This window comes from Motacilla alba, chromosome 4 (assembly GCF_015832195.1).
Source record: "Motacilla alba alba isolate MOTALB_02 chromosome 4, Motacilla_alba_V1.0_pri, whole genome shotgun sequence".
Taxonomy (NCBI): Eukaryota; Metazoa; Chordata; class Aves; order Passeriformes; family Motacillidae; genus Motacilla; species Motacilla alba.
In genome coordinates, this window is record NC_052019.1 from 1,900,872 (window position 1) to 1,914,849 (window position 13,978).

At 68.6% G+C, this 13,978-nt stretch overlaps 2 protein-coding genes across 2 annotated transcripts; both read right to left on the minus strand.

Annotated features, from left to right (window-relative positions):
* Positions 1 to 1,346: 1,346 nt before the first annotated feature.
* On the minus strand, positions 1,347 to 3,428 carry LOC119700788 (interleukin-12 subunit beta-like). Its single transcript, XM_038136406.1, has 6 exons — positions 3,079 to 3,428; positions 2,566 to 2,787; positions 2,294 to 2,402; positions 2,027 to 2,208; positions 1,776 to 1,924; positions 1,347 to 1,509 (listed from the first exon to the last, which is right to left on the minus strand). The coding sequence occupies exons 1-6, from the start codon at positions 3,179 to 3,181 to the stop codon at positions 1,369 to 1,371; spliced, it is 906 nt and encodes a 301-aa protein (XP_037992334.1). The 5' UTR covers positions 3,182 to 3,428; the 3' UTR covers positions 1,347 to 1,368.
* Positions 3,429 to 4,895: 1,467 nt separating this feature from the next.
* On the minus strand, positions 4,896 to 13,102 carry DQX1 (DEAQ-box RNA dependent ATPase 1). The gene is given in 12 exon segments (XM_038136457.1): positions 4,896 to 5,472; positions 5,549 to 5,739; positions 5,821 to 6,011; positions 6,611 to 6,736; positions 6,817 to 7,008; positions 7,175 to 7,330; positions 7,434 to 7,533; positions 7,707 to 7,943; positions 8,134 to 8,292; positions 8,294 to 8,510; positions 10,989 to 11,182; positions 12,315 to 13,102. Coding segments are annotated over 12 exon segments (2,235 nt in total). The 5' UTR covers positions 12,606 to 13,102; the 3' UTR covers positions 4,896 to 5,291.
* Positions 13,103 to 13,978: the final 876 nt, after the last annotated feature.

Below are 13,978 nucleotides of genomic sequence, written 5' to 3' on the forward strand. Positions count from 1 at the left end.
GGGGGTGTGGGCGGGGGTCCCTGTAGGGCCAATCGGTCACTGTGTGCGGGGGCCCGGCCGGGGATCCCGGGGGTCGCCCCGCGGCCCCGGCGCTGCTGACGGCCCGGCTCAGGAGCGGGTGGCGGAGCTGGAGCGGGAGATCGGGGCGGCGGAGGCGGAGATGGCCCGCTGCCTGCGGGAGTACCCGGCCCTGCTGCGGCTGCGGATGGCGCTGGAGGCGGAGATCGCCGCGTACCGGTACGCGAGGGGGGCGCGGGGGGCACGGGGGGCCAGGGGCTTAGCCCAGCCCTTCTTTTCCAGGGAGATGCTGGAGAGCGAGGAGCTCCGCCTGGGCGGCTTGGCCCCGCCGTGAGCGGACCCCCGGAGCCCCGGTCCCACCACCGGACCCCGGCCCTGCCGTTACCACCGGACCCACGGTCCCGGGACCGGATCCTCACCCCGACACCGGACCTCGGTTCCTCCGCCAGACTCCCGACTCCTGCACCCCGGGCCACGGTTCCCTGAGACCCTCGGGACCTCTCTGGACTCACGGAGCCCCGGTCCTTCTGTCCCCCCGTTCCACGGGTCCCCCGGACTTGTGCGTGGCCGCCGCCCCGGGCCCCCCGGGAGGGCAGCGCCCGTGGGGACACACACTCACCAGCCTCGCCGGGGTGGGGGTCCCGGCCCAGACCCCTGTGGAAGCACCTCAATAAAGCCCCGTGGCATCACCCGGAGCCGGCCCGGCTGCAGGGGGGTGGGCAGCGCCCCCGGCTCTGCTCCAGGGGTCTGTGGGGACGTGGGGGGCTCAGGGAGGGGTGTGGGTTCCCTCCTGCCTGGCGCAGCCCCTCACCCCCGAACTGGGCACGGCACGGGGACACTGAGGGGACACATTGTGGGGCCACAGCTTCGGTAGAAACTGAGTCCCCCCAGTGGTGATGGGTGGTCCCTGGACCCCCGCAATGCCAGCGGCACTTTGGGGTCAGGATGGGATCCTGCTGCCCGGGATGTGGGGACGGGGAGCTGCTCCTGTGCCTGGGCACGTTGTCCCACCGCAGTCCCCAGAAAGGAGGCAGAGCTGGGAGGGGTTTTTGAGGGTTGGGGGAGTTCAGGGAAGCCGTGAGTAGCTGGGCAGGGCTGTGGGGACCCTCTACCCCACCTGTCCCCGAGCTGGGCTGGAGCACGGGTGGAGCCTGTCCCAGCCATGCAGATGGACCCCAGGGCTGAGTTTTGTGCTGTGGGGGCCCAGCACCTCCCTCCCCACAGACACCGAGCAGGGTTTGTGGTGGCAAAGCCAATCCCAGAGTTTTAATCCTTTCAGAGCCATAAAGGGATGGGGGTTCTGGAGAAAGGAGGTGCCCGGCTGTGGGGTCGGCGCCCTCAAAGCCGCTGTTATTGGGGTGCATCGAGGCTCGTCCAGGCGCTCCAGGGGCTCCAGGCCGGGGGGGTGTAGGGGTCCCGGCAGCTGATTCGCACCCGCCCCGCTCCTGCCGGCACCGGCGTCTCCTCCGCGCCCTCCACGAACTGCTCAACCTGCAAAGGGGGCAGGGCATGGTCTAGGGAGACCCTCGGGGAGGGGGGCACCAGCACCCCCTGACCCCGGCAGCGCTGGGGGGAGCAGGGGTGACAGCCAGGGGTGACAACTCATCACCCCAGGAAGGGAAGCAGCAGAGTGAGGAGGGGCCGTGGCTGGGCATCTTGCCAGGCACAGCGAGGAGCCAGGGATGGGGCAGGGGCAGGGTGGGCACATGGGGCAGCCTGTGCAGGGGCCCCCTGGGCTGAGACCCCCACCCCATTACCTGGGAGCCGTTGTGGAGCTCGTACTGTAGGTGGTAGAGCAGCGCAAAGTAGGACTTGGGGAGCGGCCAGGAGGCCGGGGGGGCCCAGGCCAGGTGGAGCTGCTCCCCCCGCTGCTGCAGGATCAGCTCCTGGGGCGGATCAGGACGCACTGTGGACAAAAGGGGGCTCAGAACAGGGGCTGAGACCCTCCCCCCGGAGCTTCCAGGACCTCTTGGATGCCCCCACCCCGCTGCTCCCGCCCTGAGCTCACCAATGTCGCGGAGGAAGAAATGCCTGGAGAGGTTGAGGTAGGAGGTGTCCGAGAGCCCCTCCAGGTGCAGCTGGAGCGGGCGCAGCTCCTCTCCGAAGGGGCAGAACAGGGGGTCTGCCAGGCTGGTGTTGAACCTGCCATGGTCGCTGGCCACCGGCACCCACGGCCCCACGGAGCCATCGCTGCGGGGAGGGAGGCGAGGGCAGCTCTTAGGGCGGGGTGCCCGTGGCGCTGCTGTGGGTTTGGGGGGGGTCCCGGGGCACCCACCTGCGGATGAGGCGGGCACGGAAGATGGCAGAGGGGGGCCCGGGCCAGGAGCAGTGGAAGGAGCCATTGTAGGACTCGGCCTGGCACGACACGTTGATCTCCTCCTCGCCTGAGGGGTCGAGGGGTGGCTGATCAGGGGCTGCGTGAGGCCAGGAGCGGTGCCCCCTCCCTGCAAGGGGCCCCACAGCCCTTGTGCCCACAAGGAGAGCATCTCCTGGTCCTCAGCCCTCCACCCCCTGCCCCCCGTCCCCCCCAGCCGTGCCCCTCCGTACGGGCGCTGCTGAGCACCACGTAGGTGCTGTCCAGCAGGACGGGGCCAGCCCAGCAGCTGTAGTTGCCGGTGGCTGGCAGGTCCAAGCCGAGGATGGTGAGCTTCTGGCCCTCAGGCATCAGTTCGGCCATGGGCTCCTCCTCCCCGTTGAGTGTCCAGCGGATGTGCTGCTCTGCGGTGTCACATCGCACCACCACGTCCTGGTTGAGCTTCCCCACCTGGACTGGAGGGGAGAGGCAGAGCCTGCGGTCAGTGCTGGGGGCAGATTGTCCCCCAAACCACCATGGGTGGTGGCCTCACAACCATCCTGTCCCCACCCTGCTCCTGCACTCCACATCCATCCCCCCACTCCCCATGCCCACCCTCATGCCCACCCTCTGACCTCCCAGCCCCTATCAGAAGGATGTGGGTTTGGGATGCCCCCCACTCCCTCTGCTTCCTCTGCAGTCCCCGCAGCTGCCCCAGCCAGCTCCCCCCTCCAAGGCCTCCCCTGTGCCCCGGGAGCAGCGCTCACGCTTCAGGGGGAAGGCAGTCAGGGCTTCTGCAGGCACCAGGAACAGCAGCAGTGCCACCAGCACCAGCATCTGGCAAGGGAAAGGGTGGGGAAGGGCAGCCATAACCCAGGAGAGGGGCACAGCCGGCAGGGCCAGCCAGGGCAGAGCCCCCAGCCCTGGCAGCAGCACCCCCGAAGCAGGATCCCCCCCGAGCCCCCCGCTCTGTGCCTACCTCTGCGTGTGTCTCTGGTGGGCTCGGCAGAGCCAGGGGCTGCGCTCTTATACTGGGCTGGACTCGCTGGGGCTGTCCCAAGGTGCAGTCACAGCAGCATCACAGTTCTCAGAACTGGAGGATGGGACCCACGCTCCAGCCCCCTGCCTCCCACCCACACCACTGCTGGTACTTCCCAGGGCGGGGGGCACCGCACACCCCCTGCCCTGCCCCGCCCTGCCCCAGAATGCCAGAGCATGGGTCACCCTGGGAACACCCAGGCAAGGGGCAGCGCTGGGCATCTGGGGTGGTGTTGGGGTTTTGGGTGGTCCCAGCTCTCTCAGGGGGGTCCTGCAGCCCCTGAGGGTCTGCACATCACCGTGTGCTGCTCAGAACCCCCACAGTGCCCTGCTATGGGGCGGGGGGACCTGGGAGGTCTATCAGCACCTGTGCCGGGGGGCTGGAGAGGGGCGGCTCAGGGCCGGGCCCCTCTGGGGGGGTTGAGGACAGGGGAGGGTTTCCACAGAGGCTTGGGGTGGTGCCTCCAGCCTGGCACAGGTTGGCACAGCCCTCCCCTCCTGTGCGGCCCATGGGATGCTGTGCAGAGGTGAGGTTTTAATAGGGGGGGGAGAGGACAGAGACAGGGGACAGAGATCATCACTGTCACCCCATTGCCACCCCACTGATGCCAGCCCGTGGCGAGGGCATGCCCGCAGCAGCCCCCACCCTGGGCAGGGGAGCACTGTACCCTTTCACGTACTTTCTGGAGTTCCTAGAAAGCAAAGGGGAACTGGGGCTGTGGGAGGCTGGGGGAGCCCAGCTCTCACCTTTTGAGGCACTGCGGCCAGGACAGGGCAGTGGGACCTCCAAGGTCCCTCCCTGAGCAGAGCCAACCCCCGTGTGTGGGCTGAGGGGTGGGGACGGGGAGCCGGGACCCCCAGGCCCCATGCTCAGCCCTTGGCTGTAGCACTGTGGGGGACCCCAAAAGGAGAGGGAGGGAGGGAGGGATGGGGTGCCTTGCCCGGGGGTGCCCCTGTGCCCTGCCCTGTGTGGGGGAAGCAGGCGTCGGCAGCAGGTTCGGTGGCCCGCTCGCCCCCAGCTCACCACACAGCTTCCCCTTGGTTTCTGCAGAAGAACCAAAACCACGGAGGGGAAGTCCTGAGGCAAAGGCCAGGGATGCCCTCAGAGCCTCAGCATGGCTGGAACCCTGGCCTGGCACTCCAAACACGGGTGGGAGGGCAGCGAGTCCTCATGGACAGAAACCATCCCTGGGAAACGGGAGCAGCAGGGACAGAGCCCACTCTGGCTGAACCCCTGTGTGGTGATGTCCCTTGATGGGATGGCTGGACCCCTCTGTGGCGATGTCCCTTGGTGGCATGGACCCCACCCTGGCCAGACCCCTCTGTGATGATGTCCCTTGCTGGGACAGAGCCCACCCTGGCTGGACCCCTCTGTGATGATGTCCCTTGGTGGGATGGTTCCCACCCTGGCTGGACCCCTCTGTGATGATGTCCCTTGGCGGGATGGTTCCCACCCTGGCTGGACCCCTCTGTGGTGATGTCCCTTGGCGGGATGGTTCCCACCCTGGCTGGACCCCTCGCTGCAATCATGGACACGAAGCCAGGAGCAAAGGTCACAAAACTTTATACAGGAGGAGGGACCCGTGCGTGGCCCCTCGGCCCCGGGCGTGGGGGGAGTGGCACAGGTGACACCTCCAGCCCCGCGGCACCCCCGGGAATGACGGGGTGAAGGAGCCCAGTGGGGAGGGCCCACAGCACTCCCCTGGCCGGGGCCAGCCCTCCCCAACCCACGCTCTGAGGTGCCGGGGTGGTCCCACGGCCGCCGGCCCACGACTGACCCCGGCACAGTGCTGAGGCAGTGCCAGGCCGTGCCCGCGCCTCCCTGGGACCCGGGACAGCCCCTGCGGCCACACAGCCCCCCTGGGGCCTCCCCGGGGCTCCCCTGTCCCCAGGGTCATGGCCAAGCCCAGGCAGCCCCACCGCGGGGCTCCGGTGCTCCGGCTCACTGCAGGACGCAGACGTCCCCGTGCTCGTCCTCGCGTCCCGCCGCCTCCTCCGCCAGCTCCGCCTCTGCCGGCGCCTCCTCTGCTGCCACCACCTTCTCCCGCAGCTCCATCAGCAGGTCCCGGCCCTCGCTGGGCGGCAGGTTGCTCAGGTAGTACTGCGGGGCCAGCTCCGCCAGCCTGCGAGCACAGGGTGAGGTCAGCCAGCTACGGGCACACCCTGTAAGGAAGGACCCGTCCCTCCCCGTGCCCTCACATCTGGGGCTGGATCTCCGAGACCACGCGCAGGCAGTTGTCCTGAGAGATGGTGAACTCGTGGTAGAGCACCCAGGGGGGCAGGCGGCGCGGGGGCGGCCTCAGCAGGTACCCGCAGGCGGGGGCCAGGTGCGCCACGTGCTTGTGCGTCAGCATCACGTAGTTACCGGAGCCGTCGATGTCCCGGGCGACCTGGGAGGGACCGGGAGGGAGCGGGGTGGCTGGCACGCCCCAACATCTCCCCCGTAACTCCCCACAAGCCCCAGGGCCCACCTTGAGGAAGTAGCCGGAGATGAGGGCCCGCTGGATGTTGAGGGCGTTGGCGTCGGAGCCGAAGGCGGGCGGCGACACCGGGAGCTCGATGCGGCGCATGGCCTCCAGCAGCTCGGCGCGCACCGTGCCCGCCAGGCGCAGCGCCTCGGCACACAGCCCGTGCTTCCGGCACCAGCCCTCGTCCCCCGCGTCTGCGCGAGGGACAACGGGATCAGCGATGGGGGGACAGGGGTGGCACAGTGGGGGCTGTGATGGAGGACAGGGGTGGCACAGTGGGGGCTGTGATGAGGGGACAGGGGTGGCACAGTGGGGGCTGTGATGGAGGACAGGGGTGGCACAGTGGGGGCTGTGATGGGGGGACAGGGGTGGGACAGTGGGGGCTGTGATGTGGGACAGGGGTGGCACAGTGGGGGCTGTGATAGCGGGACAGGGGTGGGACAGTGGGGTCAGCAATGTGGGGACAGGACAGTAGTGCCATGGGGATGGGGACAGGTGAGCAGAGAGCCCGCTGGGCTGGGGGCTTGGGGAACACAAGAGCACTGCTGCTTCCCCTGTCTGCGACCCCTTCACACAGCGGTGACAAGGACTGAGCCCCCAGCCTAGAGCTGGGACCCCCAGATCCTCCCCCAGCCAGGCTGGGCACTAGGATGGGGTCAGGAATATACCCCCAGGGCAGGGGACACAAGAGGGGGTGTGGGACAGCAGGAGGAGCAGGGGGATACAGGGGACACAAAGGGGTCAGTGGGATGCCCACGGGGGTGCACGCCCCCCGGCCCCTGCCCACACTCACGCTGCTGGAAGGCATTGAAGATGTTGATGAGGGTGAAGTGGTCCCCGTTGGGGTGCAGCAGCGCCCGCCGCCGCAGGGCCACGGCCTCCTCCAGGTGCGTGGACAGGGGCACGAAGCAGGGGGATGCTGGGGGTGGCCAGGGCGTCACTGCGTGCCCCCCGGCAGTGCTGGCTCCCGAGGGCCACCCCAATTCCCCCGCAGGGTACCTGTGAGCATGGCGGCCAGGCTGACCATCTCCTCCACGCAGTCGAACTCGCAGGAGGCGATGAGGGCCTTGGCCAGCTGCGGGTCCAGCGGGAACTCCGACATGATGATCCCCACCTCCGACAGATTCCCGTCGTCATCCAGGGCTGCCAGGTAGTCCAGGTCCTCCAGCGCTTGCATCAGCGACTCGGGGGCTGGGGTGGGACATCAGGCAGCTTTGCCCACTCTGTCCCGCACCTGCCGGGCCCCCAGTCCCTCCCCAGAGACAACCCAGGCCGCAGTGATGGCCGCGGCCACGGCTGCCCCATGGTGCCCCCCTGCTCCAGCCCCCCACGCCACGCCTGGACCCCTGGGCTCTACCTGGGCGGTCAAGGAAGTCACACTGGCCCATGTCGGCGATGTCCAGGCGCTTCAGCAGCAGCACCAGGCGGCTCAGGCTGGTCTCGCTGACGTGGGGCGCGGGGCTGGGGGGCAGCCGCTGCTCAAAGGCCTCCGAGTACAGGCGCAGGCAGGTGCCTGCAGGAGAGAGGCCATGAGCCGGGACAGGGACACGTGGGGACGGGTGCTGGCCCAGGGGCTGCTGGAGGTCCCGAGGGGGGACACCGGAGCAGGGGCTCACCTGGGGGGCTGCCAGCCGCTCGCTGCATGCGGGACTCGGCCTGGCTCCGGCTGATGGGCCGCAGCACCTGGGACTCGGCACGGATGCGGGGGTTGTACACCTGTGGCAGGCTGTGAGTGGGACGCTCCCCTGCCATCCCCCGAGGCCCCTCTCCTGCCACTGCGGGGCCACCGCTGCCACCTCCCCGGGGCAGACCCCTCCTCCCAGCCTGGAATCTCACAGCCCACTGCACCCGGGGCACACCCAGACCCCCACCCGTCCTGTCCCACTCACGCTGCGCAGCTCCAGCCCCGAGTCGATGACGAAGCGCACGGAGCCCAGCGAGAAGGACGAGTCCCCGAGCCAGTGGGTGACAATGACGCGGCGCTCCCGGCCCTCCTCGGGCGTCTCGTAGAGTCGCTGCGCGGCCCGGCCCACGCCGGGGTGCAGCGGCAGCACCAGCAGCGGGCCCAGCGCCGGGCTCAGCGCCACGGCCTCCGTCTGGATGGCGGCGCAGCACTCGGAGATCTCCTGAGCGAGGACAAGAGGGGACAGGTGACACCCGCTGACACCCGCAGCGTCCCCATTCCCAGACCAGCGTGCCGTGCCATGCCCTGCGCCCACCTCCACTACAGAGGAGCCGCGGCTGCTCCGCCATCCTTTGTGCTCCCCACTGGGAGGACCCCCCCAAACCTCCCCTGCCCCCCCCCCCCATCCCCACCTGCTCGCTGGCCAGGAAGACGAGGACGTGGCCGGGCTCCTGGCGCCGGTGGATGTCCAGCACGGCCTGACAGGCAGCGGCCACGCTCCCGTGGGCCGGCGGCTCGCGGTAGAGCAGCTGCGGCGGGGAGCCGTGCCCGGGCACCCGCACCACGGGGGGGGTCCCCGCAGAAGGCGCGCAGCCGCGGCTCCAGGGCGGGCGAGGTGAGCACCACGAGGCGCAGGGCCGGGCGCTGGCGCAGCACGTCCTTGAGCAGCCCCAGCAGCGCGTCCGTGGGCACCGTGCGCTCCTGCGCCTCGTCCAGCACCACCACCCCGTACTGCCGCAGCAGCGGCTCCGACGTCATCTCCCGCAGCAGCATCTCATCCGAGCAGAACCTGCCACGGCCCCGAGCCCTCAGAGCGGACCCCCGGCTGGGGGGAAGCCTCAGCTCCTCCCCAGAGCAGCCCCCTCCCCTCCCCATGTCCTGGATTGCCAAGCAATTTGTGTTCTATTTGCTCCTCCACGCTGTCACCACACTGTCACCATGCCACACACCCTCCCTGGCATCTCTCCTAGATTGCCAAGCAATGTGTTTTCTATTTGCCATCTCCTAGAGGTGGGGCAGTTATCTTCTGTGAACTGGGCTGTTTTCTTTATCTCTTCCACAGCCAATCCTCCCTCCAGGAGATCTCTGCTGTTAATGGGCCACTAATTATTAATGATCTTCTGTTCATGGCCAGTGAGTGTCCCTGCATGGCTGATCAAATTCCATCATCCCACTGGGAGATGCTCTGCCCAGGGCAGGAGCCAAGCATTCCTGCCTGGATACAATCTGAGATTCTGGGACAGCAGGACAGCCTTTCCACTGCATTCCCAGAGGAAGACTCCACCCTTCTCCAGGATCCCTGCTCCACCAGAACCACCCCTGACACTCCAGGAGGGCGGCAGCCACAATTCCAATGGCACTGCTGCCACCACCCTGACCCACAACTCCTATTCTGACTCTTGTCAGGGTTATTTTGATTTATTGCATTGTTAATTTTCTTTTTATTCTCTTCCCTAGTAAAGAACTCTTATCCCTGCTCCCCATATGTTTGCCTGAGAGCCCCTTAATTTCAAATTTATAACAATTTGGAGGGGGGGGGGGTTACATTCCCCATTTTAGGGGAGGCTCCTGCCTTCCTCAGCACGCGCCTGTCTTTCCAAACTGAGACGCCCCAGAGCAGCCCCCTCCTGCTGCGGTGTGTTTTCTTTAGTTTTATTAGCATGCTTACTGTTTGATTTGTGATTCTGTAATCCCCTTATGCTGCCCTCCCCCTGCCTTTGGAGTGGCACAGGTTTCTCATTTTGCATCTTTTGTTTCTAAAATCAGACTTGCTCCCCCATTGTTATTTAGTTCAGTTTAGTGTTGGTTTTTATGTTTATTACCCAGCTACTCCCTGCCAAGTTTTAAACCCCCTCCTCTCCCCAGCTCTTAGCTCCTCTTGTCCCTACCCTTTCCCCAGAACCTTCTTTACTCCTCCTTCATTAAATGCCAATTTCTCCCCGAACCTACCCTTGGAAACTTCCCTGTCACTTTTGGATTTTTCCAAACCCCACTGGCTCCCTGAAGCTGTTCTTTCCCTTGAAATCCTTCGTTGGTTTACACATTGCATTCCCGCCGTGTGTTCCACCCCCAGTTCTCCCGATTAATTAAAGATCGTATCCTCCCCTGAGCCCTCCCCCCGTTTATAAACCATTGTCTGCCCCCAGCTCGGGGTCCTGGGATGCTGGGGAGGGGGAGTTTTGCCATGGAGTAAAGTTTCCCCAGTTCCACCCCAGGACCCCGGTGCTGCCCTTTTGTTTCCGGGCTGAACCTCCACCGGAGCTGGGATTCTGCGGCGCCTGACAGGGGGATCTGTCACCCCCTGTCATCATCCAGCTGGGACTTGTGACACCCGCCCCAGGGCAGCCCCCTCCCCAGGGCACCCCTTCCTCATGGCAGCCCCCTCCCAAGGGCAGCCCCTTCCCCAAGGCAGCCCCCTCCCCAGCATAGATCCCTGCCCAGAGCACCCCTTCCTCACGGCAGCCCCCTTCCCAGAGGACCCCATCCCCACGGCAGCCCTCTCCCTCCCCAGGGCAACCCCCTCCCCACAGCAGCCCCCTCCCCAGGGCAGCCCTTCCTCACGGCAGCCCCCTCTGTCCCCAGAGCAGCCCCTTCCCAGGGCAGCCCCCTCTCCACAGCACCCCTTCCTCACAGCAGCCTCCTCCCCAGAGCACCCCCTCCCCACGGCAGCCCTCTCCCTCTCCAGGGCAACCCCCTCACCACAGCAGCCCCCTCCCCAGGGCAGCCCCTTTCTCATGGCAGCCCCCTCTGTCCCCAGAGCAGCTCCTTCATCACAGCAGCCCTCTCTCCAGAGCAGCCCCCTCCCCACGGCAGCCCCTTCCTCACAGCACCCTCCTCCCCAGAGCACCCCTTCCTCATGGCAGCCCCCTCCCCAGGGCAGCCCCCCCTGTCCCCAGAGCAGCCCCTTCCCCAGAGCAGCCCCCTCCCCCACGATAGCCCCTCCCTAGAGCACCCCTTCCTCATGGCAGCCCCTCCTCCACAGCAGCCCTCTCCCCACGACAGCCCCCTCCCTCCCCACGGCAGCCCCGTCCCCAGCACAGATCCCTCCCCACGACACCCCCCTCCCTCCCCAGGGCAGCCCCCTCCCCAGAGCACCCCTTCCTCACGGCAGATCCCCCCCCAGAGCAGCCTCCTCCCCAGGGCAGCCCCTCCCCAGGGCAGCCCGTGCGCTCCCCAGCGAGGCCGGGATTAAGGGATTAGGGCAGCTCAGCGGGATTAGGGCTCCGTGCTGCCAGCGCGGCCCCGCCGTCCCCGGTCCCTGCCGTACCTGAGGATGGTGTCGCCCGTGCAGCAGTCCTCGTGGGGCACGCAGTAGCCCACCTCGTGGCCCAGGTTCAGGTCCATCTCGTCGGCCACGCGCAGGGAGAGGCTGAGGGCGGCCAGGCTGTGGGGCTGGGTGCAGGCCACCAGCCCGTGGGCAAACGACATGGACAGGGCGTACTCGGCGCACCACTGAGGGATCTGTGGGGACACGGCATGGGTAGCGCGGCTCCCGGGAGCGTCCCCTCCCCGCTGTGCCGCTCCAAAGGGCACAAGGAGCCTCCCCACGGAGCTGGCTGCAGGATCTCCGGGGCTAGGGGCTGTCCAGAGGCACTCAAAGCTCAGGCGGGACGTCCCCTCCGCACTCCTGTCACCTCTGAGCCCCACGGTCTGTAACAGGAGCCCCGTGGCCCCGCGCCCGCAGCTTCCTGCCCCGCTGGGGGACACCACGACCCTGCCCTCACATTAGGGACGTGGGACAATGGCCCGGCAAACCCCACAGAGAGACAGGGAAGGGATCACCAGGGAGCAGCCGCTGGCAAAGTGCCCGGCCTGGCAGTGTGGGACAGTGCCAAGGCCACGCAGATGTCCTTTGGCACCAGCGACCCGAGTGCTGCTTCCTCCCGTCACCTCGGAGCCCCCTGCAAGCAGCGCCTGTGCCTCAGTGTCCCCAGGGCCCTACAGGGTGCTGCACCCCAAAACACCAGCCCTGGGGCCCGCACGGGAGCTTTGATCCCCGAATCCGGCAGCGCCAGCCCAGCCCAGAAACTCAGCAGGGTCACACCCAGGGAGCTGATTTGGTTGAGCACCTGGAACCCAGGGCAAACACCCCGATAGCCCGGGGGGACCCAGCCCCTCTTGGGCAGTCGGGGGGGACCCAGCCCATCCTGGATATTTCTGGGGGACCCAGCCCCTCTTGGATAGCCCGGGGGGGACCCAGCCCATCCTGGATAGCCCGGGGGACCCGGCCCCTCTTGGATAGCCTGGGGGGACCCAGCCCCTCTTGGGCAGTCCGGGGGCACCCAGCCCGTTCCGGCCCCGCAGCCACCGCTGCTCCTGCAATCCCCTCCCGGGTCAAAGTCTGCCAGGTGCCGTCCCCGAGTGTCACCAGCAGCTGGGACCGCCTCCCCGGGCCAGCCCGCGGGGATCTGGAGGCCCAGCTCCGGGAGGGAGCCGTTCCTCCCTCCGCTGCCAGCCGCTCCCCGGTGTCCCTCGCCCGGTGCCCACCCCGCCGGGCTCCGTGCAGCGTTCCCGGGCTCCCTGTCCGTGTGCGTGTCTCTCTCCAGCCGGTGTGGGAGGGTCAGACACCCCACCCCAGCTGCCCTGCCCTCACCTGCGTGCTCTTGCCGGTACCGGGGGGCCCGGAGACCAGCACGATGCCGCTGCTGCCCTCCAGGTGCTCCATGAAGCTGTACTTGGTGGTCCACACCGGCAGCTCCCGGCGCTGCCGCAGCAGCTCGTAGTACCGGGAGGAGAAGGGCAGCCCGTCGTAGGGGTTCACCTCCAGGTCGCCGTCGCAGCCCAGGGACGGCTCTTCATCCTCCTCCTCCTCCTCCTCCTCCTCCAGCGCGGAACCGGGGCTGCTCGGCCCGGGCAGGGGACCCGGGGCCCCGGAGCCGGCCATGGCGGGGACACCGGAGCTGCGAGGGCGGGCGGGGGTGGAGCGGGACCGGCGCTGACCCACCCCCGCCTACGTCCCGGGACGGAGCCCGGTGCAGCGCAGTGCCACGTCCCGTCCCGCGGGGAGGGGGGACCGCGGGTACCGGGGACGGGCGGGGATGCAGGCACAGGGGCACGGAGAGAGGTGACAAGGCCGCGGAGATCGGCAACAGAACCGGAGTGTGGGGGACCGGGAGGACGGGCAGGGAACCGGGAAAGGGGAGGGGGCACCGGGAGAGCCCCGCGGGATCGAGCGGACTGCGGACACCGGGCGGGGCTGTGCGTGGGGACGGGAGGCAGGGTACAGGGGTTGCGGGACAGGGCGGACACCTTGGGAGGGTCGGTCCCGAACGGCACGGACCGGACCGGGTCGGCGGAGCACCTGTACGGGACGGTGCGGCCCGGTGCCGGTGCTCAGGTGCCCGGTCCGGATCTCAGCGGAGCGAGCGGGCGGGTCGGGGGCGGGTCTCCCGTACCCCCTCCGGGCCGCGGCCCCGGTTCCGGCCCCGGTTCCGGTTCCGGTCCCGCCGCTCACCTGCGCGCGCCACCGCGGGTCCTGCCGGGGGGCGCGGCCACGTGACCCGCGCGTCATCACGCGCCCCGCCCGCGGCAGCCAATCAGCGCCCGCGCCGGGCGGGGCCCGGATGTGGCGGCGGGACGGGGGCGGGCGGGGCCCGCCGGTAACCCCGGTAACCCCGGCAACCCCTGTAACCCCGGCACCGCTCCCGCCTCCCGCCTCCGCTGCCAGCTCCCGTGTGCGCCCCGAGCCGGGCGCGGCTGCAGCCCGAGCCCCCCCGCGGCCCCTATTCGGACCGGGTTTTCCGGTACCGGACGTCTCGGTGCTGGTGCGGGGCATCCGGGTGCGGGAACGGGCGTACCACAGCCGGGCGTCTTGTACCGGCGCATCCCGGACATCTCCATGGGGGATATCCTATACTGCTGTGGGGTGTACTGGAGCCGGGCATCCCGTACCGGTGTCGGTCCTTCCGTACCGGAGCATCCCGTAACGGTGCTGGCATCCCGCTGCCGGAGCGGGGCATCCCGTACCAGCACGGCGTGTATCGGGGCCGGCCATCCCGATGCCGGCCATCCCGTACCGGCACCTCGCACCCGGAGCCGCTCCCGGTGGGACCGGCAGGTGGAGCTCCGTGACCGGCGAACGGCCCGGCCTGAGCTCCCGCCGGGACCGCGCACCGGGCAGCGCCGGCTGGGGAGCGAGCGGTGCCTGTTGGCCCCGGCGCTGCGGGATCGGGAACCTCGGAGGCTGCAGGGAGCGCCGCGGCCGCCGTTCCTGCTCCCCGGCAGCCCCCGCACGCCGGTGCCCGCGCCCCGCCGGTG